Below are 26,175 nucleotides of genomic sequence, written 5' to 3'. Positions count from 1 at the left end.
ACTGCAGGCTGAGCATATTGGTTTGCTGGTTATTTTAAATTATTCTTGCGTAAAGTCATGCTGAAAGACAGAATCCCAGAAGAAAAACATCTGAGCTGCAGACTTCTGCCTGGGATTTGAATCCTGTTTCCCCTGAGGTGCACTTCATGTAGTGTTGGAGCTGTTGCTTCTCACTCATCCAAAACTCACGCTCAAGAAAAGACACAGCCAGTGCCATCACCGTGGCTTGGTGCTCTTTCTCTGCAGGAGAAGGCTGCCCAGCCACGGCCCTGGACAATGCGTACCCTCTGTCCCGCCTTCACGTGCAAGTACATCCAGCGATGCCGCAACACGCTGTCATCCCTGACGGCCGGCGACTGGGGCTGCTGCGGGGCTGCACGGGCTCTCGGCACCTCAAGCGTTCAGCACTCGTGAACTGCGACAGGTTATCCTGAAACAGCCCAAGACCTCCCGAACATCAGTTTGCCCTCTTAGATCCAGCTCACTCACTACCTGAGGGTGATTGGAAGTGCTCAATCCTTTTTTCCTCACATTTCACCCCAAATTATGGATTTTCTGGGGTACATCATGCGTGTTCAGTGCTGTATTTGGGCTGCCGTTCAGCCACCCCCTACGGTTTAATGTAGCCCTTTCAGCTGCTCCGCACCCCGCATCCTGAGCCCTGATGTTTCTTGCTTCTGAAGCGTTGGTGCCGATCCTCGGCTGCAGGATCCTCCCAGGGCTCTGCTGAGCTCAGGGCTGACATGTGCAGTGTGAGCCTACGGTGTCTTGGTCTTGCTTTCTGATTCCTCTGTAGACAGTTTTTTCGTCACAAGTGCAAAATTAGATGTTTGGAAGAGTCCCGTCTTCCTTGTTCAAAACAAATCTTTGTCCTGGGATTGTCTGTGTGGGTTTCTCTAACTTCAGAATTTGCACAGGCCAGTTGAATAGCCATAAAAACCCAGCCACCATGGCTTGAGGTGTTTGGGGGAACCTGAGGAGAGAAAGAGATGGCTTGGGTGGTGGGGACAGGAGCGGGGCTGCAGGAGTGGGGATGTGGAAGGAGAAGAACGAAAGAAGTAGAATTGCCAGATCATACTGTGTCCAGTGTTGGGCCCCTCAGCACAAGAAGGACATTGGGGTGCTGGAGCGTGTCCAGAGAAGGGCAGCGGAGCTGGGGCAGGGTCTGGAGCACAGGGCTGGTGGGGAGCGGCTGAGGGAGCTGGGGGTGTTCAGCCTGGAGAAGAGGAGGCTGAGGGGAGACCTGATTGCTTTCTACAACTCCCTGAAAGGAGGTTGTAGTGAGGTGGGTGTTGGTCTCTTCTCCCAAGTAGATAACGATAGGATGAGAGGAAATGGGCTCACGTTGTGTCAGGGGAGGTTTAGATTGGATATTAGGAGAAATTTCTTCTCTGAAAGAGTGGTCAAGCATTGGAACAGGCTGCCCAGAGAGGTGGGGGAGTCCCCATCCCTGGAGGGGTTCAAAAAATGGGCAGAGGTGGCACTTGGGGACATGGTTTATTGGGCATGGGGGTGTTGGGTTGATGGTTGGACTGATGATCTGAGAGATCCTTTCCAACCTTGATGATTCCTAGTTTTACTTTCATTAAAAATTAATCCAGCCAGCAAGCCAGGAAACATGGAATTAATTATGACTCTCCCCTTGATTGGTTTAGTGGTGGCCTTGGTAGTGTAGGTTAATGGTTGGACTGGATGATCTTAAAGGTCTTTTCCAACCTAAACCATTCTGTGATTTTATGAGCATCAGTATGCAAAGAAGCGAGGCAGAGGCGAGACCGATTGCAGACCAGCCGGGCTGAGGGCAGGGCAGGGCTGCGGGCAGGGCTGAGGGCAGGGCACGCAGGGCAGGGCTGCAGGCAGGGCAGGGCAGGCAGTGCTGCAGGCAGGGCAGGGCAGGCAGTGCTGCAGACAGGGCAGTGCTGCAGGCAGGGCTGCAGGCAGGACAGAGCAGGCAGTGCTGCAGGCAGGGCAGGGCAGGCAGGGCAGGGCAGTGCTGCAGGCAGGGCAGGGCAGGCAGTGCTGCAGACAGGGCAGGGCAGGGCAGGCAGTGCTGCAGGCAGGGCAGGGCAGGCAGGCAGTGCTGCAGGCAGGGCAGGCAGTGCTGCAGGCAGGGCAGTGCTGCAGGCAGGGCAGGCAGTGCTGCAGGCAGGGCGGGCAGGCAGGCAGTGCTGCAGGCAGGGCAGTGCTGCAGGCAGGGCAGTGCTGTGGGCAGGGCAGGCAGGCAGTGCTGCAGGCAGGGCAGGCAGTGCTGCAGGCAGGGCAGGCAGTGCTGCAGGCAGGGCAGGGCAGGCAGGCAGTGCTGCAGGCAGGGCAGGGCAGTGCTGCAGGCAGGGCAGTGCTGCAGGCAGGGCTGCAGGCAGGGCAGGCAGTGCTGCAGGCAGGGCAGGGCAGGCAGGCAGTGCTGCAGGCAGGGCAGTGCTGCAGGCAGGGCAGTGCTGCAGGCAGGGCTGCAGGCAGGGCAGGCAGTGCTGCAGGCAGGGCAGTGCTGCAGGCAGGGCAGGGCAGGGAAGGCAGTGCTGCAGGCGGGGCAGTGCTGCAGGCAGGGCAGTGCTGCAGGCAGGGCAGGCAGGCAGTGCTGCAGGCAGGGCAGGCAGTGCTGCAGGCAGGGCAGTGCTGCAGGCAGGGCAGGGCAGGCAGGCAGTGCTGCAGGCAGGGCAGGGCAGTGCTGCAGGCAGGGCAGTGCTGCAGGCAGGGCTGCAGGCAGGGCAGGCAGTGCTGCAGGCAGGGCAGGGCGGGCAGGCAGTGCTGCAGGCAGGGCAGGGCAGGCAGGCAGTGCTGCAGGCAGGGCAGTGCTGCAGGCAGGGCTGCAGGCAGGGCAGGCAGTGCTGCAGGCAGGGCAGGGCTGCAGGCAGGGCAGGGAAGGCAGTGCTGCAGGCAGGGCAGTGCTGCAGGCAGGGCAGGCAGGCAGTGCTGCAGGCAGGGCAGGCAGTGCTGCAGGCAGGGCAGGGCAGGCAGGCAGTGCTGCAGGCAGGGCAGGGCAGTGCTGCAGGCAGGGCAGTGCTGCAGGCAGGGCTGCAGGCAGGGCAGGCAGTGCTGCAGGCAGGGCAGGGCAGGCAGGCAGTGCTGCAGGCAGGGCAGTGCTGCAGGCAGGGCTGCAGGCAGGGCAGGCAGTGCTGCAGGCAGGGCAGGGCTGCAGGCAGGGCAGGGAAGGCAGTGCTGCAGGCAGGGCAGTGCTGCAGGCAGGGCAGGCAGGCAGTGCTGCAGGCAGGGCAGGCAGTGCTGCAGGCAGGGCAGTGCTGCAGGCAGTGCTGCAGGCAGGGCAGGGCAGGGCAGGGCGGGCCGGGCCGGGGGCAGCGCCGCGGGCAGGGCTGGCGCGGCGCTTCCCCGAGCGGCCCCCAGAGGGCGCCCCCGCTCCCCCGGCGCCCGCTGCCGAGCGCGGCCCGGCCCGGCCCGGCCTCCCCTGGCCCGGCCCCGCCGCCCGCGCCCCGGCCCGACCCGGCCTCCTCCCGCCGCCGCCGCCGCCGCCGCCGCCGCCCCCCGCGCTGCGCGGCCCCCGCCCCCGCGGCCGGGCTGGCAGGGCTGCGGGCGGCAGCGCCCGTACCCAGGGAGGCGCCGCAGCCGGTTCCTCCGGCGGCCGCGGGAGCAGGCAGAGCCGCGCGCCCCCCGCCTCGCGCCCCCCGCCGCGCCCCCCGCCGCGCGCCGCTCCCCGCCCGTGCCGGGGCTTCCCCCGCACCGCTCCCCCCCACCACCTCCAAACAATTTTTAATATTTTTAAATTTTTTGCTTCTGCTTTGCACGGCGTTGGATATGGAGCCGCCGCGACTCTTCTGATACACGCCGGACGGCTTTTTTTTTTTTTTTTTTTTTTTTGGGGCAGGATTTTCCTCTGTATGGTTTTCCAGCGGTGGGAGGACCCTTCCCCATCCTTCCCCGTCTCCTTGAGTTAGTTCCCCGCACGCTCGGGAGCCTGGGAGCCTCCTGGACTGAAGGCAACTTTTTTTCCTCCCTCCGCACCCCTTCCCCTTTTGCTGATCCCCTATCAGCAGGGACCGAAAAAAAAAAAAAAAAAAAAAGCCCCGGCGAGGAGGAGGAGGAGGAAGAAGAAGAAGAAGGGGCTGTGCGTGCATGTGTGGTTGCTGCTGGTGCTCAGGACCCGAATCTGTAGGTGTGTGTTGAAATATGGAGAATAGTCTTGGATGTGTTTGGGTACCAAAGCTGCCTTTTCTCCTCCTCGGGTTTGCGCTGGCGAGCCTGCATCCTCGAGTCTCCGGTAAGTCGGTCCTGCCTTCTTTCCCTTTGCTCTCCGGGGTGAGGAGGCTTTTTCTTTTTTTTTTGCTCCGCACCCCAAACCAACGTGCCCCTTTCTCTTGTGCTGATGGACTTTTCTCCCCCTCCGCGAGCGCGGTTTGCTTTTTCGGGGGGTTTCGGTGGTGTTGCTCGCCGGGTGTGAGCTTTCGCATCACTTCCCACGGATGGGAAGGGGGAAGCGGGGTTAGAAGCGCTTTGCGTAGCCTCGGAGAGAAAGGGCAGCCCTGGAAAGAAGGGAATCTGTGGAAAATAAAGGAGAAATGTGGCAGGAGGAGGCATAATAGGTGTGGAAGCGTGCGTGCGGTGGCGGTGGCAGGGTTAGTTCCCATTCTCTTTTGCACCTGATCCCGCTTTTGCTGTTTGCCTGTGGCTTTTCGGGTCTATGCGCTGAAAGCAAGGGAAGGGGTTTGCCTTTACCAGCTAAAGGAATAAAAGCAGCGGCAGAGTTAGCCAGGCAGAAAACGCAGTTATCTGCAAAGCATCTTCCAACTCTATTAGGCTGCGATTCTGCGGGGCTGCGCCTCTCTCGCCGCGCTCGGCAGGCACATTTTCTAATTAAAAATGGCAAAGCCGGTTGTGTGTGGAACCGGGGTAGGGGAGGAACGGAGGGCACTGACACAGCGATGCTCTGGGGCTGCTTGGGCGGGAGGGAGAGAAGGGCTCGGCGGTGCACGGATCTCTTCTGCAAAAAGAAAAGAGAAGGGAAATGGGAGTGCGAGCCAAGAAGTGTTAGGAACTAAGAAAGTGCAGCTTTGATTTGCAGGAGGCTCGGGGCGTGGAGTGCATGGTGGAGGGAGATGCGTGCAAGGAAACATTATTCTCCCGTGCTCGCTTAATTTTCTCCAAAAGAGAACGAGGAACACGAAAGTAGGAGAAACCTTGGGAAGGGGGAGTCTGGAAAATACAAAAAAAGGATCCGAGCACGCCTCTGGCTGCGCACACTGCTTTCGCAGCCGCGACAGAGGAACAATGGGAACCAACTCCCCACGCCACGCACACCAGCACTAAAGCAGGTTTTTGTGATGGGGAAAGTGCTGCGTACGAAGCGTTTTGCGAAAGGATCCTCGCCGTCTTCTGGCAAAGCTCGGGTTATCGGCTGCACGCAAATGGCAATCGCCCACGGAGCTGGGGCTTGCTTTCCACAAGCGGGTGCAGCTTCTGATTGTCCTGTTTTTGGGGAGTTAGCAAGTAAACTGGAAGACGCTTCTCTGCCAAAGCAGGGGGTTTATTTTGCGTGCCCGCGCTTGGCCCCAGCATTGTCCTCTGCAGTTACTTGCGTGGAAGGTGGGACCGGGGCGGTGGGAGCAGGGTAACGAATAGCTGCCTCTCTTGCCTTTCCGGCTTAAAGGCTGGGCGATGGGAGACATGGCAGTGATCCTCCTTCCTGGAGGATGATTGACTTGCAGGCTCTTTGGCTGCCAAAGGAGGGGATGGAGCGAGAGCCGCTGCGTGCGAGCGCCGGCGGAGGGAAGGAAGCCGTCTGCTGTGTCGGGCCAGCCGTGCCGCAAGCCCGTCGCGCCCGCAGTGTCCGTGTGGTTTTGCGGTACATGGAAGGAGCGGGCTGTTTCCCAGCTGCGCGTATCGCTTGCGCTTTTCACGCCCGCTCTGGGATGCGCAGGTGTTTATTGCGCTGGTTTTGAAGGTGGCGTCTCTGCGGTGCACCCCATGCCTTGCGCTGCGCTTCACGAGCTGCAAACGGGCAAAGTTTTCCTGGCGTCGCGACCCCGGCGGCCGTCGGGAGTTTGTGCTTTCCCAAGCATCCCTGTCGCCATCCCAAGCCAGCCGACAATAAAGCCCACCTTGCGCCTCTCGGGCGAGGCTGCGGCCTCTGCTCGCTCACGGTTTCCGCTCTGCCCGCGCCGTGGGCAGGAGGCGCAGGCAGGAGGTGCGGGCAGCGCGCTGTGCCCGGCGCGGGGCACGGGCAGGCAGCGAGCGCTGCTAACAAAGGGCTCCCGGAGATGCTGTGCAATGAGGCCGGCTCCTCTCTCGCTCCCTGCCCAAAGCCCGGAGCTGCCGTGGGCGCGCAGGGGCGCGTTCAAAACTTTGGTACCCACGGTCCACGCGCTGCTTCTGCGCCGCAGCCGAGTCCTGCGCCTCTCGTTTGCCGTTGCGCGCGAGGGGCAAAATGTTTTGGGGGATGAGACACAAAGTAAAGCACGACGTGGGACTTTTCCTGGTTAAAAACATTTATATGTGGACGGAAAAACAGGTGATGGGTAGCGTTTGCCATTTTGGAAAGAGACCATGGGAAACGTGTTCCTGATAGAGGCAGATATAAGTTATGTAGCGTTTGATCATGATGCTGCTCTATCGTTTGTTCTGTGTCGGTATTAAAGTAACCACAAAACACTTCTCCCTCTTTTTTTTTCTTTGTTAATCTGTAGGTGGGAATTCAACTCCATCTCAAAGGTTTTTTGTGAATGGCTTCCGTGTTTGGTGCCTTTGACTCCCGCTAGATGTGGGTGAGAAATTTAGTGTTCGTGCAGCATGTCAGAGCCCGGCGATGCCTGGGTACCCTGGCAATCACTTCTGTGAGTGGTGCAGTATAAATCACCGGTGACCTGTCACAGCATCCATTTCACATGCGCTGCCGTTGCCCTCTGTGTTACGAGGTGTGTGAGCCACCACACGTATTACAGGGGCGGGGGAACCGCCGTGCGTTCACGAGAGTGTTTTTAAAAGTGGAAACGAGCTTAGTTGAGGACGAGCAATTTACCTTGGAGTAGTTGTCATCTTTCTATAGTTTCTTGAGTATTTTTGTGTACAGCTCTTCTTGTTTCCTGTCTTTTTGTCCTCACTCCCCCCTTCTCCACATCCATATGGATACAGGACCAATGCTGACTTCAAATACAGAGTCAGGAATGTTTGTTTTCGATTATGCCAAGTGTCATGATGTCCAGTTTTCACGCTTAGTTCATTTATCCTTGCCTGCTGCTGCCTTGTCCTTCCGAACACAAAACTTAGCGTGAAAGGTCTGTTCCAGGGCCCAAGACACGGCAGTCTCATCAAGATACTCTCCTTGTATTTCTCTGTTTGTCTGAACCCTTCTTTCATTGCCTGTTTTACGCTGGGCTGGTAAGATCTTCGGGGCAGGACTGTAGGGGCTTTGCTGTGCAGATTCACAGCAGGATCGTGGGCCGCAGCGAGGGCTTCCAGGATGAAAATGGTTCATAAACACATCTGCGCTTCTCAAACTTAGGGAGGAAAACCTGTGGGACTGCTCGTTCCAGATGCAACTTGCAATTCAGGCGAGTTCTTCACATCAGCTGAGCGAGCTTAAGTTCAGAGCTAGCGCGCTGACCTTGCTGTTCGCGTTTCCCTGGAGCAGCCCGGGTGGAGATGGAGGAGCAAGTGCCACCTTCTCCCGACTCAGCCGGGCTTCCACTGCCAAGGAAGTGGAGAGCCTGGTTTTACATCCCCGTCCTGTCCCCTATTTTGACTGGCAAAAGACGGTGCTGTAGGTGGGCTGGTGTTTCCCAGGAGCCTGTTTTTAACACCGTCCTGCAATAATCCGGGTTCTGCCCGAGCTCGGTCCCTGGAGCGTGTGTTGCGTGTGACGCCTGGGTTGGCCTCTTCTAATGGGAGGCTGCTGTCAATCCAGTGACATGACAGCTAAAATAACTCTTTCAGAGTCGTTCATCAGATGCTCAGCACACGGATTTTCCACCAGATGTCCTTCTGAGGGCTGGTACCGATTTTTTAAACGTTATTTTTATGAGATAAAATAATGCCACAAAATTGAGTGTTTCCTGCGTGCCTGCTTGCCTGGCGTATCCAGCTGCAAGGCTAAAACTCTGCAATAGGTTTGCACCTCCTGTTCTGGTGGAAAAGGTTGTTGCAGAGACTTCAGCAAACGTGCTGATGCGAGTAAGCTGTGAAAGAAGTTTGCCCTTTCCTGGTATTTTAATATCTTTACCAGACTGAAGCTCGCCAGTTCCCCTCGGTGCTAGCCAAGAGGAGGCTTAGCTGTGCCGCTGTGCGGGTGTAGGGACGCTCGCTCGAAGGCTGTGCTCGAGCCAACAGGTAGGCTCTCGCCCGAGGTTTGCTGTTGCAGATCCCTTGACTGGTGCGATTTACAGAAGTTAGTCACCTCGTGTACTGAGTGGAGCGGTCGTGAAGGAAGCTGACGCTCAAAGAGGGGACCACGTTTTCACATGCCTGATTCCCCCTTCTGCTGGAATGCAGATCTCTAACGGCGTGAGTCAGTGCAGCCAGTCTCTTTGTTGTAATACAAATAGATGTGAATTTCTTAAAATGTTGGCCTCGCCTGAATAAAAAGTATACTGACAAATTCCACTGAGGCTTTCATGATTAATTAACTAAAGGCAAAAAAATTCACTTGCTCTGTTGAAATTATCCCTTGGGTGAAATGGTGACCTAAATTTTTTATTTCCATTGGAATCCAAAGTAAACACGCTGGCCCTGTCCTCGTTTCCCTTACGTCCCTCTTAGCGCAGCCACGGTGCCCCAGGCTGGCCGGGGGTGCTCCTGCCCGGGGGCGAGGGCATCGGCTCGGGAGGCAGCACCCAAGTCCGCAGGGTGCAGAGCGGTCCCCGCACCTCTGGAAGGCATCTGCCACCAGGTGCTGTTTGCTGCTCCCGGAGGCTCTGAACACCCGTGCTCTTAATTTGCCCAAGGGAATTCCTTTCTCCATGCTGGCCTGAAAGTTCACCTGCCAAAAAACAGGTGCCACAACGTTCCTCATCCGAACTGTGAGGTTGTGCCGGAGGCAGAGCTGAGCTCGGGTGGGTTGCAGGGAACTGGTTTCAGTGCCGGTGTTTATGCCGTTTTCTATCCGGCTCCCTGGTGAATGTTTCTGATGTCCACTTTGAAGAACTTCTTCTCAAATGTTTGTTGTGGGGATGGCTTAAATTGTTACTGGTTCTGGTCCTTGGGAAATAAATCTTACTTTACGTGTCCGTTACGTATCTCCTCCGCCCCATCCCCTTCTATAAACTTCACGGTCTGTTTTACTGCTTCTGCTGTTGAAAAGCTCAACCATGGTCTCGTCTGCCAGGTAAAGGATGCTTGATGCTTGGGAATCGTTCTTTAATATGGGCAGAGAGGCTCGTGCATTTGAGATTTGCTGCTTTGGATCTTCTGCACAGCCTCCTGTAAGGAAAACTATCAAACTACAGAAAGCGATGACTGGAAGTGAAGTGTATCTCCTGATTTCTGACAGTAAATTCACTGGTAAAATAGACTATATTGTTCCTGAAAGATAACACATCAGATAATTGTAAACTTAGCAGAATCGTTTCTTTCTGACAGTGTTTCTCAATTTCAGCTTTGATGTGAAGGGCTACAGCTAAATTGGGCTAATGACAGAACATCTCGCTCCAGAGTCTGGAGATGTCTGTGCTATAAAGGAAACGGAATTCTCGGAGAGGCGCGATAAACGCACAGTTAAATGTCTCAATTTCTGTCTCAGTTGATGGCAGTCATTTGTCGATGGTAATGCCAATATGTGCTGTAATTTTATAAATGCTCTGAAGTGTTCAAAATACATTGAAAACTACTGTAAATTGCTACCCGAAGTTTCAGCAAAATATTGGTTGTCAAACAGAGAAGCTGAAGGAGTAGTATCTTCTTGGAAATCGCATTATTGGCTGAAAACCGGGTATCTTCTCGCCTTGCAAAGCAGAGTTTAAAACGGGGAGATTACTGATATTTTGATGATTTTGTTTACTTTGATGGTGCTTTATGAACAATCAGATTCGGTGGTTTGATCGCGTGCACCCAGCCCGTGGTCACGCGTTCCCCAGGCTCGAGGGCTCACAAGGTGCCTCCTCCCCCAGCCTGGAATCAGAAGGCGAATGACAACCAACTTTGCTTTGATATCAACCAACAAAGCTTTGATATCAATTTCCATCTGTCTCGGGAAAATGCATCCTGACCAGCCAAGAAGTTTGACTCATTGAAACAAATAGTTGCTGTTGTTCTCTTCTGGGGACTTACAGCAAGAACAAAGGCTGACAAAAATAGGTAAAGTGTAAAATAAAGATACTGGAAATCACGCAGAATAACTCCTGCTCTGTGCACGTAGCTTCCAGGACAGTGAAACAATCCCCAACCACCAATGCCGGTGTTTATGAAAACATTTGTTTTAGTTGGAGAGGGTAGGGTAGTTGGACGCTTCATGTGACGCTGTTACAAAACGCAGAGTTTATCCAAATCACGGGGGTGGTGCTTGCACAACATGGATGTACCGTGGGATGAGGACGTACCGTGGGAGGTGAGGCTGCTCGTTGGGGAGTGGATGGAGAGCTTTATAAATTGCAGGGTTATGACTCTCCTGAGAGGCTCGGTAGATTAGCTGAGCTAAGGTCAGCTCTTCAATCACTAGAAGAGCTCTGCAATGAATGACAGTCTCCTAGTTCGTATTTTTGTCATTTATATATAATAATAGTTTTGCAGCCTGGTGTCCACGTTCTGTACACCCTCTCAGTCAATGGGGGCTTCAGATGTTGTGCTGACAGGGACTGTGTTTGTCCTGCACAGGTGAGGAGCTACATTTCTGTACTTCCAAGTTGCCTTGGCTTATTGCTTTCCCTTTTTTCTCCTCAATATCATAGCTCCGGTTGTCTCCTATTTCTCAAGTTTTTGTTTACTCCCACCGCGTACCTTCCGCCGTCCCCACAGTTGGCTGGTGCTTGATCAGTGCCGCACTGCAAGTACAGGCTGTTTTGGTAGGAGTAGCAGCCAGGTTACACTTGGGTATGGGTAGTTTCTACAACGAAAGATTAAGAAAGCAGAGAGATTATAGCGTTAGAAATTGGGCTAGAGCTAACTATTATTTTGCAGTTCCCTGCTTGCTTTTGGGTATGCTGAGTAGAGAGAGATTGTCGTAAAAAACAGCGGCACAGAGCTTGTATCCCCTGCCTGGCTGGTCGCAGATGTGACTCCCAAGGCGACGCGACTAAGGAGAAGTCCTCACTTGAGTCCTGTGTGTGATACACTTGTGCATGTGCTTGAGATCTTGCGGCCACATGGGAGCGGATAATGTTTCCACTAGAAGAAGGCTCGTTTGCTCATTTAGTCTGTTCTGCGTATGGACAGTCCGTATAACTTCACCTGTTTACGCTGCAGTGCTCTGATGGGCTGGAGAACGTTCTCCCTTGGCATAGCTAATTGCATTCACTGGGTTGCTTTTGGCTTGCTTAGTTTTCCTCCATTTCTCATTTGAATTTGCTCGGCTTCTGTTTCTTGCCACTCGTTCTTGCCGTGCCTTTCCCCAGTAAATTAACGGTGAATTCTCCCTGAGAAGGCATGAAGTACGGTGAAGGCACATCTCCATATCCCTTCTGACAAGCTGAACAGATTGATGCTGGATGGATGCTCCGGTGCTGCCCTGAAGGGCCAGGCAGCCTGATCTGCCCGTGCCGCTGCCTGCGCAGCCGGAGCCTGAGCCCGTCCCTGGCCCATCCCGCGCCGATAGCTGTGCTGCCGGCAGGAGCGATCCCGGTGAGCCAGAGGTGGTTGCTCTTGGCATAGCTGAGCACCGACCTCATAAATATTCTTTTCAGAGGCTTAGTCCAGGTTCCTTGTGCCTTTTTCTTGGCGTCTGTTTTGAGGAGGAACAGGAAAGTGCCCGGTAGCCAAATCTGCTTCATCGAATCTGAGAAATCTTTGTGCAAAAAATATCTGAAGGCTCGTGCCTATGTTAACAGTGTGACCTGCAGCTAAACTGGTGGGCATTTCTGTCTGGCTGTCAAGCTCTGAGAGCAGTAATTAGACGAAACATGACAGCTCTGGACAAGGTCAATTGATATAATTGTGTAAAGTGTTTCTTTCTAAAGGCAGGACTCCCCAAAGCGTTGCAATTAAAAGCTGAAGGTTGCTTCCCTAGGAGGGGAGTTGAGTTAGGAGCACGGAGTGGGCTGTCTCGGGACTGGCAGCAGGTACGGAGCAGAGCTGGGCGTTTCATCCTGAGCCCGCAGCTGCCCAAAAGGGCTCGTTCAGTGCAGAGGTCATGCATGGGCCTCCTTCCCTCTGACCCTCTCTCCGACACTCTTCCCCTCACTAGCCAAAGACAAAAAAGCATTTTAAAAGCATTCTTTTGAGCTTCTAGCCACAATATTTGTTCGTTCTTTCCTCTTAGAAGCCTCAGGAGAAGATGACAGACATTTAAAAAGGGGCCTTCATCCATATTCCCTTCCTTTTTTTTTCTTCTCAATACTTCTGATGCTCAGAAGAAGAAGAGTTAAAAAGCCCTTAAAACTTTCCCTCTGCTTTTCCCTGGCGCTGAAGACGCGCAACAGGCTGCGGTCGTGGTGAGACCCAGACGCGCCAACCCATTGACTACAGAAGAAGCAGCGCGTTTGCTTGCTCGGATTGAGGTTTTGATTGTTGTCTTGGTGGCAGGTGCTCGTGTCAGATCCCAGGGAAGGACCGACGCAACTTCTCTGCAGGTCTGTAATTAGTAATCGTGGTTTTGGCTGGAGTCTGTGCCAAACCACCTGCAGCACAGTCTGAGCAAGGGCTATGAAGAAGGGTGCTTTAGCAGAAGGGGCTGTGTATTTCAGGAGATGGGCGTAGATGGCGTTTCGTATATATTTAATATGTATTTAATACGGTTGCAGTGGTGTGGGGTTTTCCCCCTATTCGTCAAACTCTGTAACTTTTGTACTCATTTTCCAAATGTCGTGGTGCTTTTCATACAGTGTTTCTCTTATCCAAAGTGAAAATACTTTTTCCTAGTTCGTCCCTCCTTTATCGTATTATAGATGCTGCTGAACGTGCTATTGGCACGACTGGTTATCCTAATATCCTATGTGTTATTTATAAATTTGGCAAAAAGGCCCATGATCTCCCATTCTGCTTTGGAAGGAAGCTTCCTGCATGGTTTTCTGCTCAAAAGATTGAAAAGGTTTAGATGAATTATTGAAGAGGAGTCTGTCATACATATGAAAGTAGTTAATGGTCTTAGATTTAGACTTTGCTGTTAAAAAAGGACATTGGGGTTTTTATGTATTTATTTACGTGGGCTCTGGACCTTTTATTTTCCGTGGATGCAATGAATACTGTGTCCTTCTGTGTGAGAAACAGCGTGAAGCGAGTTAAAAAATTAACTGAATCTGACAGCTCTTGTTTTACCGTTCATGATTAGGAGGATGCAAAACGGAGACGGTTTTGTACCGCTGGATAGTGTCTGAATGGCTTTGTTCAGTGTCCACAGAGATTTACAAAAGTAGAAATTTTCTGTGCCTGGGGCAGATGCCAAAAGGGGCTGCTATCTCCCATGGTCCAAGCGTTGATAGGACATTTAGCAAACCAGCAGTATAAGGATGCTTAGAAAAAGGTATTAAAGATTTTAAAGTGCTGTAGGACTGAGGGTGTTGTACGTTCAGTGCTTTTTTTTCAAAAATCATGGGGTTTTATGGTTTTAGATTTCCGACTCTAATTGTTTTGCCATTAAAAGTAAGGGGAAGCTCAGTTTGTGGAAATTAAAACAACTGTGTGCTTTGGAAGAGCAGGTGTGCGTTGTAAGAAATATGTTCGGTTCTGGCGGAGACTGTTACACGTGGCAGTTTGCTGCGATCTGCCTCTCATGCAAACGTTATTCGTTCTTTGTTTCCATTAGTCTGAAATAAAGGTCATCTGGATGAAAGATTCAGGAGAAAACTGGGTAAACAGCTGTATTTCCATACTGCCCACACAGTTCTCTAAGCCCAGAGTAATGGAGAATAAATCAGATTTTTTTTTAATCCATCAAATTTTAATGATTTAAACAATTATCAAAAGAGAGAGGAAGGTTGTTTCAGGACATTAGTCCAGATTCTCAACCTGAATAAATGTTCACTGACTTCCGCAGAGACACCTTCCCGTCCACAAAACCCTCCTAACGCAATTTGTTGTTGATCATTTGCATTCCTTCTGTGCTCACGTAGATGCTGATTCTCTGCAACCAAATAGCTTTGCTATAGCAGGTGTATTGATATTAAAAGGGCTGTTAACATCTCTCCAGAGGGGGATATTGTGTTACCAGTAACTCTGTCAAGCTTTCCCATCTGTGTAGGGAATTTGTCAGAAGCTGGTGTTACGTTATTAAAAGTATTAGTTACCTCTTGATTTGTGTCTAATTGAATTACATCATTAATAGAACTCAATTACAATCAATGGAAAATGATATCACCGCAAGGACAGTGGCCACTCGAGGTTGTGAGTAATGCTTTGTGCTCAACCAACCAGGCATGAATGGGGCAGCGCCATGACTCTCTTAATGAGGAAATTTTCCGATCCTGACCGAGGGGAGGTTTCCTGCTTAAATGGGTGCGCTGGCTTGGAGCCACCCCAGTCCCTTGGCACCGTCGCTTCATTGCAGATTGGTTTTTGTGAATCAAGTATGAAATGGTTTTAATCTCCAACATGCTATAAAATAATACTCTGGCTTCCCCCCCCGCCATTGATGCTCCTTACATAAGATTAATCTGTCTTTATCACAAATTCTTGAAGTAGCGTGGAGTGAGGCCATTGATGAAGAATCACAGCGGGTATCCCTGAGTGTCCCGAGTCCGGGCTGTTGGTGTTGTGTTGTTACTCCTCCCTTTCATACCAGAGCTTGCAGAACATCCCAGGAATGACAAGTGCAGCCGTCAATAACTACGAGACCAGCTAGCTTTCTGCAAGGCACCGAACGCATGAGACTCAGGAGAACAAGCTCAAATCCAAGCAGAGAGAAAGCAGAGCAGAGTCCAAAGCAGAAGTATCAGAGCGGTGGATTTCCAGACTTTTGCTGAGTCTGCACAAATCAGGTGTAGACTCTTGCTTGGTTGTTTAATTTGCTGCCCACCAGAGACGGGCACCAACCGCTGCTGGTGGCAGCGAGACCTGCGGCTTGCAGCAGAAGTGCAAAAGAAAGATACTACAGTGACAATGCAGAACAAACAAGATCATCTATCACCCACGAGACTCGGAGAGCTGTACCATCAGGAGTATGTTATAGCAGAACCCTGGGCTATATTATACCATTAATTTTTCTTAAAGTAATACTCTTGACAGGTTTTAATGGGAAATTCCACTTACAAATCAATGGTGTGATTCAGTCCTGTATTTATTAACACATTCCTCAGATTGCAGATGAGTGAAACTACCTGAGTACAATTCAAATGGCTCTTAAATGTGGAGTGTGATAGTATTTGAGTGTCCGATAATTTATATTGCCAGGCTCTGTCTCAGTAAATGAGATCTGTCTCTGTGCATTAATATGCCAAATACCTGATAGCAATAACTGTTTCATTAGTTCTGATTGTTCCTGACATCTCCTACGTCGCCAGGAGTTTCCCTGCATCACCCTTTGCTGGGCTCCAGGCTTTGCCACCGAACGCCGTGTTCCCGTGTGGTAGGTAAATGGGTTGTGTCAGGAGTAAGTAAGCCTTTACACAAGGTCAGTCTGGGTCATGGCATGACTAAAAACCATCAAAAGATGCAGCCAGACACTCCTGGAGCTGGGGTTCACTTTCCCTGTTTTCTCGTTCAGCTAAATGCATGCTGATGCAGAGGTTTCCATCCCGAGTGCTTCTGCTGCGCTGTAGAGCTAAAGGTCCCGTGGTCCTTCCCGTGCGCAAACCTGATGCTGAGGCCCGTCCCCTTTGAGGTGGAGTTTTTTCCTCTGATTTTCTATTAGGCTTTCAATCATACCAGTTCTAAAATCTCATTTTCCCAAACTGCTCTGTGACGCTGCCACGGCCTTGTAAGTGTCCCGTTGCCGCTTCGTCACGAAGTTAAATGAGGATGGGGAGGTGCTCGTCCCAGTTAAGGCTCAACAACTGCAAACACCTATGAAGGATGGTAAAATGCTTTGAGATTCCTGTAGTAAAAGGGTGGGACACAACTGTAACGTATGGCTGTCATAAAATGCTGATTATCCTAACGCTAGGAAGCTCCAAATGAGACTAGAGTTAGCCTGACAATAAATTAGATTTTAAAAGGTAATTCAGTGAATGTATGATGAAAATTTGGCCTCTTAGTATATGATCTGTCAGCAACTTATCTGAATTTGTTTCTCATTTTTTGTAGAACATTTCTTGATGGCGTATACATTACTCTCTAATACAAAAAAGTGAGCAGCTAACGGTTTCTAAAATCCATCCCTAGCAATAACCTATTTGGCTCCTGGGAGGAAGTTGGTCTTTTAAAATTGTAATCGGTAAACATTTTCCCCCAGATCTTTGGCAGATGCCTCCCAAAACTATGACTGAAAAAAACCCCGTATTCCTTCTTTGTGGTCATTAGTCTTAAAACGGTAAGTGCTGGAGGCCTTCCCTCAGCCCCCTGTTACTACATGAAACACATTCCTGGCATTCGCAGCCCTAATAAGCTGAAGAGAGGATGAAAAACACCCCTCCGTGTTCCTCTGAGCACCAACAGGTGACTTCTCGGCGTTGCTCGTAGTGTCATTTTTCTGCTCGTTGAAGGCCTTCCTGAGCAGATGCACGGTAACCTCATATGAAATAAAACTGGCAAGTCAGCAGGCAAATAACAAAACTGGGGGCGAGCATCAACGTCATGGTTTTTACTTCAGGAATAACCAAAGTGTTTCCAGCCCAGGACTTAATTGTCAACTCTCAGCACTAGAAGGGCGACAGCTAATGAACACATCCCATCCTCTGCTTCTACCTTCTTGTAAATCCTGCCTTGTACTTTTTTTTTTTTTTGGTTCTGTGGTAGTTTTGTTCATCGTGACGGAAAGTCGCGTTAAGCGGAGGAGGAGGGAGTGGGACGATACGGCACACGCCAGCGCTGTGCTGAACGTGTGCCTCAAAGCCCGGTGAAGGCTGGACTCTGGATCCAGCCCAGCAGCTCTAAATGCTCGAGCGGCTTTTTTGGGTCTTGTAGCTTTGGGCTTTAGTTTGGTGCATATCCTTAAGTGCATAGCAAATCCGCATCTGATATCTAGGGGAGAAAACTCCTTAAATGGTGACAGAAGAGGCAGGCTGGAGGAAGGGGCCGTTGCAGTCCTGTTAGCATCAGCCCTTGCAGGTGCCTAGCTGCCATCTTCTGCTCGTGCACCCACGGTCAAAACAGCTGCCAGATTTGGGAGCGGAAGGGGATTTTCCCCTAACGCTCAGATTGCCAGCGACTGTGTTTCCCCCCCTTTCCCGTAGAGCGGGGTCTGCTGGCATCTTGTGCGGCATTCAAGGGCGTAAGTATCCCCACGTCTCCTCTGGTAGTTACAATTTCTGGTCTTTATGGGGTCTGAAGAAGGGTGCCTGCAAGTATTTTGGGGGTTCATGGCATGCGGCGAAGCTCTGAAGACCTTTCTGCAGTAGGTGTCCATTGCGTAGCTCTTCTGTGGAGCGGGCTTGATGACCCTGGTTGTCCCCTCCCATCCAAAGCCCCACGCGGGGTCATTCCTCCTACACGTTTGGTCAAATTGGAGCCCTGCCTGCTGGGACCTCCCCGCTGTGAGTGGTACCCGGGGGGAAATAATCTCTTTTAACTTCATATTCCTGGAAGCTTGTCATCTAAGGCATAGTAACATATATATTAACCTGTGGAGAAAAATAGTCACCTCCAGGTGGTGAATCGTCTGACCTGCCTTGATGTCTGTCTCAGGATAATGGTAACCTTCACAAGGTACCTACTTTATTCCTCCGTAATTGAAATTCATTTCTATGACTGTATAGTATTAAGAAAACCTTAACATCACTCTTAAAAAAAAGACACTGACTTTTTAAGCCTTGTGCAAATGATTTCTAATGTGGGTTTGGCATTGAATTAACAAAGTGACCTTTGTGGCATTTACCTAGAGCACAGAGCACGGGCGAAGGAAAAAACGGAGCCGCTGTAATTAGGGGCACTGCAGCCAGCAAGGCTCTTTTATCAAAGCTTGCCTGGGAGCATGGGATGCCTCAAGCAAGAATCTGTAAGTAGAAGCAGAGGCAGGGAAATGCTTATTATCAGAGGGTTAGGGCAGATCCTCTTGAAACTTTGTTATCTGCTAGATCACGCTAAAGAAAAGGAGCTGAAAGTCGACAAACTCTCCCGTACCTTAGAAGAGAGCAAAAGGCAATTTCCTCTGTCGGTGTTTTCAAGCCATTCCTGCAACGCTGCTGAGAATGACCTGTTTGCTTCGAGAAGGACACCCTCCTCATTTTAGGTAGTGAATCAGTCGGGGAATTTTCTTTTTTTTTTAATGAAAGACTTTGTAAGTGTCCTGTAATCAGAGATTATTTACTTACTTTAGTCTTTTTGTAACAAATTAAATGTAAAATAAACAGAAATATATGTATATGTACTGGACCAGGATATATCCCTCCTGCCATCATAGTCACTTCCAACCTTACCGTGGTAAGCAGTGAGTGTGGTTCGTATTGACGGTGCCTGAAGATTAAATGCCCAGACTTTCTCTCTTCATCCCTGAAGGAGAAGTAGTATTTGAGCGAGTCGTAGCCGTCGGTGCCCGTATCCTTGCGGTGCGCGCAGCCCTGGCTCCCACCCTGCCTTTCCCCAGCTGTTCGCAGCTGTCCCGGGCTGATGTGGACGGTGGCAGTGGATGGCCGGGGGTAGAGCGAAGCCCACAGAGGCACTGGGGGTCCGTGGCTGCTCCCAAGCCTGGAAGGTGGCCTCACCCTGCAAGGAGTACGTTGCAGGCCACTTCTCATCCTCCTGGCATGCAGCATGCTGGCATTTAGCGTGTCAGGAAACCAGGTGTTTTCGTGACCTGGTGGAATAAATGGGCATTTGGATAACTCTGCACTTAAGCAGATTTAAAAAAAATAAAACTACTCCTTAGCTACTCTATAGATAAGTGCATACTTGTTTGCTAAAGCTCCTCGTCGCTCTTAAAACGGCTTGTAATGATTCAGAAAATGCTTGTTTTCTGTTAAGACCAAATGATGTACCAAAATACCTATTCCTCTTCTGAGAACGAATCAGGTAAGGCGGATCAGCTTCACCGGCGTTATCCAGGAGCAGCCACTGAGACTCGTGGAGCGATGCCCCAGGCACCTGATTAGACAAAAATCCTGCCTTAATTCCTGGCGTTTGTTCTGGCCCCGACAGTCCCTTCAGAGCGCGTGGGCAGCGTTTTGCCGTCTGATGACTTCGGTGGGTGCTGCGCACATGTGGGCAGGGGAGGAAATATGCAGTCCTGTGAACAGAGGTGGTTTAAATTCTGTATATGGTGAGGCTGTACATAGGTGGGCGGGTATGTTTGGGTGTGCGTTGCTGTACTTGCATGTGTTTTTGTATCTCGGCTATACCTGGGTGTAGATACACATATGCATGTGGACATATGTGCATGTACATGTATACGATGTAGGTGCACGCATGTATATTGTAGTGAGGTGGGTGTTGGGCTCTTCTCCCAAGTAGATAATGATAGGATGAGAGGAAATGGGCTCAAGCTGCGTCAGGGGAGGTTTAGATTGGATATTAGGAGAAATTTCTTCTCTGAAAGAGTGGTCAAGCATTGGAACAGGCTGCCCAGAGAGGTGGGGGAGTCCCCATCCCTGGAGGGGTTCAAAAAACGGGCAGAGGTGGCACTTTGGGACATGGTTTAGTGGGCGTGGGGGTGTTGGGTTGACGGTTGGACTGATGATCTTAGAGGGCCTTTCCAACCTTAGTGATTCCTAGTTTTACTTTCATTAAAAAATAATCCATCCAGCAAGCCAGGAAACATGAAATTAATGATTACTCTCCCCTTAATTGTTTTAGTGGTGGACTTGGCAGTGTTGGGTTAATGGTTGGACTGGATGATCTTGAAGGTCTTTTCCAACCTAAACCATTCTGTGATTCTATATCTACAGTGAGAGAGAAAATGCAAGTTCTTAGTAGACTATAGTTAGAAAAGCAAACCAGCTGGCTAGAAGAGCTGAAAGAAGAATTGCAAGTGCGCACTACTGTGTTAATTACTTTTTTTCCTTTAGGTTGTGGGCTAACATTTAGAAAAAACAAACTAGAAAGATTTGACTTGAACTCAAGGTTTCAGTTATTATCCATAGGGGTAAAAGAGTCATGATATTGTTTGGTCTTGTGAGAATCAGAAGTTCACTGCCAGGTTAAACACATCCTAGCAATCTTTTGCCACTGTACACCGATGCTAATTTTGTAAACTGAAATAACAGTGTGCGTTGAAAGCCACAGAGGTGGCAGTCTCCCTCCCCCCCTAGAGAATTAGAAAATTTCACATAGTTTTGATCTATAGTGTAAATTAGGCCTACAAAGTGGTGTGCTACGTCTTCATTAAAAAAGGAGACAGTAATCATGAGACTGTGTGGCGTGATGGTGTGGGGTTTTCTGTTGTTCTTTTGTTGCTGGGTGGGGTTTTTTTGGAATTACAAATAGTGAATATTGGTTTTGCACTCATGCAAAAATATGGCTTTGTGAGCTAAGTATAATAAACATGAGCATACACAGATTTTCACTGAAACATGTAGTGCTTTATTACAATATTGTATATTCATGATCGATGCATGGATTCATTAAAGGTATTTTTTTAACTAGAAATTTAATGTCTTCTCCTGTAAGTTATAATAATTAACAGTATCAAGGGACAGATTTTATAGCGATAAATCAAAAGTATGACTTCATGCCAACTTCTGGCCCCCTGGGGTTTTCTATTTTCACTTCCAAACAGCAATAAATTAATGCATTCTACATACAATTAATGTGTTTTTAATGAACAATTAGAAGATTGCTGTGGGATGAAATTACTGTGAGGTAAACTTTGACTTTTAAAGGAAGAACTGCCCTCTGCATTTATACACGTGCCAAACTTTTTTGTACAAGTTTTATTGTCTTTGCAATCTCTTTCAGTGTTTTTCCTTGTACCTCTAAGTCTGGACCTCTGTAAAAGCTGCTTCTTTTGTGACAGGAAAAAAGCTGTCGATGTTTTGAGGTTTCATGTGTTGGAACGGACTTCGGGCACAGGCTGGAAAAAATACCTTGGGAAAGCAGAATCTGTGGTTCCCTCCTGCTCCTGCAAATCAGTCGTCACCTTAACCCAAAGTGGTTGCACACGTAGAAATGCTGGGACAGGAATCAGGTGCGCGAGGCATAAATTCTGCACCGTGATAAATCCCTGTCACGCCAATGATCTCAGCCGAGGCTGAATTTGGGATTAGGATCAGGGCTTTAGGCTTGATAGACACTTGCAGAGGTTTCAGCTTCTGTCTAACATGGATTTATTCTATTTGATAGAATTTGCTTCCAACTGACTTTTTGTAGAAATCGGAATAATATTCTCACACCTGTGCTTCATGAGATGATTGGCTTTACGTGAGCAAAGAAAGTAAATGTGGAGAGGGGAAGGAGAAATATCGATTTGTAATGCATTAAGCCTGAGCTTTACATACATAATTTGGCTCCCGTATTTTGTGATGGAAATGCCTGTCTCACAAGAATGTTTGGTTGTAGACATTCAGTAATTTCCAGATTGAAATTGGTGATGGGTGGGTTTAGTGTGTTATACGAACGTGCTGGTTAATATTCAGCCTGACAGTGGAATCGCTGTGAGATGAAAATCTTTTCCTATTTGTAAGGCCCTGTAACTGCGAGGGTGCCAACCACTCAGCCCTCTCATTGCTTTTGGTTTGCGCAACAGCAGGGCCAGGTTTTCGAGCACTTAACATTCAGTTTGGACTTAAATTTCTGAAGTAGTTCAGCAACCTGAAGTTCTGGCGCTTAGGAGGTGAATCAAAGACACAAAATCTCTCTTGTTAGTGAAAGAATAAAGCACCTGCTTAAATCCCATTCTGCACGACGCAAATCCTGCACAGGTATAAAGCTTAAGCAAACGTCCCTTTGCAGTGCGTGAGCTGTAGGAGTGCCTGTGTGTGGTGAGCTGCTCCGTGCCATGGTCAGGGATGCCGGCTGCTCTTCAGGCTTATGTTGCAGTAAAGTCAAGTTTGCAATGCTGGGTCTTCCCACTTCTTCGTAAGGATCTGAAGGGACTTTCCTGTGCCGTAGAAGCTGGCATGCAAGTCAGCGTTACCACCAGATTTAGCTTTGAGTAATTAGAAGGACAGAATAATTGATTGGTTATGTTTCTATTTCTGGGTTGCTCATTATTTTAAAGTGAAGTACTGTAAGTGGGCGATCAATATCAGAGTAAAGGTACATGATGTCACCTTCTGTAACTGCGGATTTCTCTTCCTCTGTTTTGTCATTTTCTGAAGTCAAAGGACAGGAAAACTACGGTTGAATGTCTGCTGTGAGCAAACCTTTAGAAAATATGCTCTCTTGGCATGAAGCCCCCTCAATGTGCTGGGATCTTTCCAAGAATGGTGAAAAGTCCTTTGGCAAACTTTCTTGAAAGGACCCGAGTGAGTGGCGACCGCATTGTCCAGATTGGTTTCATCTTAACTGTTGAGCTCAGAGGCTCTTTTTTGATCAAATTTGACTGAGGGGTTAACCTGCCAGGGAAATGGGGTGTTTCAGACCCATGGGTGGTGATGAAGAGCCGCTCAAGGAGAGGCAGCAATGTCTGTGTGCTTATTGGGAAACAGGAGACCCAAAATCGAGACACCAAGCCGGACTCCGGGACTTTGGCTGCTGCCAGATGTGTCTGTATTGGAGAAGAGTGGGAACAGCATTGAGTGCAGCGCTCGTCTGCCCAGTGAAGGGGCTGTTTTAATGTCGTATCAGCTTCCGAACAGAGCTGGGCTTCCAGTTTTTGCTCATCCTCTGCTTTGAGGAAGACCTGGATTTGGTTCCTGCTGTTGCTGGCCCACCGCCAGCACCAGTGGTTTATTTACTCATCAGAGGAGTCAGACATTTGTTGTGCAACATCACCAAGTTAATCATGGTAATGGCAATATCCAAAATCCTTAAAACAAGCCATTTTTAAGTCTTTTAAAAAAACACCAGGACAACCTGATCCTGTCCAGGGCCAGCCAGGGCACAGTAAAAAAACATCCTGCCAGCTCTTGTTGTCTCTAATCGAGAGCAATGATGTCTTCCTTCCCCCTCACACGGAGGATTTGCTGCGGCTCCCACTGGGCTGTTTGCATTAGAAATTAAAAGCAGTCAGACCTGGTTAATCCCCATTTTGCTCAGCTGTATGCCTGGGTGACCAAAAGCCCAATGCAGCAGACGCGGTGAGGACACGCCCTGTGCAGGACCGGACTCACGGGGCCGAAGAAGTGCGATGTTTGCGCCGGTTTAGATTAACTGGGCTGGGTGGAAATAGAGCAGAGTCTTCCCTGTGTTGTTACTGAATAAAGCAGGAAGGCTACGGGTGTTGTGGTGTCGAGGCCTCTTCCACATTCGGTGACTTGGGCGCGTTGGTGGCTTCTGCGTTGTATGAAAGGCGGGAGCGTGTTGGGGCTCCGAAGGACGGAGCATGGTCGCTCACGCTGGTGCTGCCCCGGCATGACTTTGCGTGTTATTTACATTCCTTTTCTCCAAGGGGACAAAAATAGCGGTAAGAACAGCAAAGACTGCATAATAAACAGTCTCCATTTACTGTAAAACACCTCTTCTTGCATGTACTCTTCTTTTAAGACCAAAAGCACTAGGACAGAAGAACCCACAGAAGAAGGGCAGGAGGGATTAGTCGGCCTCTATCTGCCGACTGGATTTGCCAGCAGCAGTATTTTCCACCCCGTGGAGGTGGGCAGGAGGTGGCGGTTCTGCCCAGGCTCTGCCGCTCGCTTTGCAGCAAGTGTTTCACTTCTCCTTGATTCGCCTTTCTTCAGCTCTGAAATTGGGTCGATCCTGTAGCATTTATGTGAGATGGCGTTAATTGGGCGGATCCTATATAATCTGATTGTGGCAGCAGGTAACGGTGAAAGCTCTGCCAGAAAAAAACTACTTGGGGCAGTTATTTCTAAGTGAGTTGTTGCATGAGATGCTCAGAAGAAAGGGAGAGAATTGCATAAGGAAGAAACTCAGAGAGAAACTGGAGAAGAGAGTTGGATGTCCAAATTAAATGCAACAGCAGTAAATTTTAACATGAAAGAACCAATTTATAGGAAGCTAGTGAAGTGAGAAGTGAGGCAAAACGGTGAGAAACAAGGCAAATTGCAAAGCAGGAGGACGCTGCCTATGGAATGGAAATGTGTGGAGTGGCCGGGCAGGTTAGAGGAGCAGTGCCTAAATGAGGAGGAGTACCCTTGTGTTAATACGGTAGAAATGGGTGTGAATATGCGTACATACATCGCACAGCGTAGGCATTGCACGGGGCAGAATAATGGGGAACACTGAAACTGTAACTCCCCCGTTCTTAAATAGTCCCTCGCACCCTTCTATTTCCACTCATTAAAGCACATATACGTGCACTTTCAGGTCAAATTTAAGGAAAACCTGTGAATAGTTTCAGCTGGAAAAAATATATCTTCTGCATATTTCACTGTTGATTTTTTTTTTCCCCCTTTTTGTGCAAAACCGTCTTTGGCAACCTAATGTTTGTGTTTGCATTCACTGACCCAAAAAGCGATTGTTTTTACATCTCTACTAAGAGATCTCAATGACAGAACCTTTCTCTCCACCACCCCACACATACGTGTGCACGTGCGTCTGTGCACTCTGTAGAGCACCGGATTTCCAAGTATACATAACCCCTGTGTATTTCTTTTCAGTAGAATAAGTTGGATTCTTAAGATTTGTCGGCTTTTGAGTGCTTCGAAGTCATATTTCAAATTTCTTCATTGAAACTTTGGGTTTCAATTAGTTGGGGATTTTTCTGGTTAACACCCAGCTGAAAACAAGTGCTCAAAGCTGTTTGTCACTTGTTTCAATTTCTGGTAATTGCAAATAGATTGAAAAGATTTTATGCAAATTTTGTTCTAAAAATTAATTGCCCTCTGCAAGAAGCCAAAACATAATGTTTTTTAAGAGACCTGTTTTGAATCTTCAACCGTATGCATGCGGGGCTGCCGTGATAGATGAGCTCAGGGCTGTGCTGCGACTCCGAGCTCAGAGATCAAATGTTTGATGGATGCTCATACAAATGTCTGATGCCTAAATAACAAACGAAAGAGCAAAAAGTTGGGAGTGTGACTTCCAGGAATGGCCAGTCCCGTGGGAGAGTGGGCATGGTGGGATGTGAATTAACGATCGGTCCCTTGTGCTGATTAAGTCAATGAGAAGTCAGGACTGACGGACATTTACGTCCTGTTTGTCCGTACAGGGAAAGGATTTCTAGAGGAGCGGTAGATTTTGGAAATGAAAGTCAGGGTGCCTTTTCTAGCAGCGCTGTCGCTGATGATTAGCGGGAGGGAAGGATGCACAGTAGGGATGCGTGGAAGGATGCGCCCTTGGAGCAGAGGTAAGACGATGGACGTCGTGGGTGGTACTGGACACAATACCAGAAGCTGAAAATGCGTCTTGGGTTGGTGTCGCTGAGGGGCATTTATCTCACCGGGGAGCTGGCTGCACGTCCTCCTGTCCTCCCCCAGTCGTGGGAGGCTGTGTTGGCTAGCGTGGTTTATCCAGGAGCTGAATCCAACCCAAAATCTTGAAAATAAATCCAGCGTCAAGTGTATGGGCATTTGTCAAGCATGGGCAGATGTGCCTTTTGTTGAGGACCATGAGCATCATGTTCCTAACGTCGGTGCCGGGCCAGCCCAGAGGCTGAATTATTCGTGCTCTTGCAGGGAGCTGCGAGGCTTTTCAGTGCTTTGCTGCAGCGTAAATCCTGTTATTACTCTGATTTACCTGCGCTCTTTTGAAATGTGAAAAATATTTTCCCACCGCAGGAATATTTTCCCAAAAGTTCCCTGTATATTGACGGTCAGAAGTGAAAAGCCCTTAGTGTGTGATAGAGGTCTGGGGAGAGGAATCTCTGAGGGGCTTGTGTGGTAAAACAGATCTAATAACTTTTCAAGGAGAAATTGCTTTGGGTTTGCTTCCAAGGATGGGAAAGGATCCGGTTTTGGAAGGCGAATCGGTGTTTGGCTTCTCTTTGGACATCTTCTTTGGACAGATACCAATCGCTTGTTTGTTTGTGGGGATTTCTCGATCCAGCTGTTCCTTTTCTGT

General features: G+C 49.6%; 1 protein-coding gene across 1 annotated transcript in view; it reads left to right on the top strand.

Annotated features, from left to right (window-relative positions):
- The first annotated feature begins 4,119 nt into the window (after nt 1–4,119).
- DCC (DCC netrin 1 receptor) overlaps nt 4,120–26,175 on the top strand; it is a 596,500-nt gene continuing 574,444 nt past the window's right edge. The window contains exon 1 of the mRNA XM_075726297.1: nt 4,120–4,210. Coding sequence (XP_075582412.1) covers nt 4,120–4,210 — 91 coding nt within the window. The remainder of the gene's footprint in view (nt 4,211–26,175) is intronic.

This window comes from Pelecanus crispus, chromosome Z (assembly GCF_030463565.1).
Source record: "Pelecanus crispus isolate bPelCri1 chromosome Z, bPelCri1.pri, whole genome shotgun sequence".
Classification (NCBI taxonomy): domain Eukaryota; kingdom Metazoa; phylum Chordata; class Aves; order Pelecaniformes; family Pelecanidae; genus Pelecanus; species Pelecanus crispus.
This window is presented reverse-complemented; position numbering and strand designations above follow the sequence as displayed.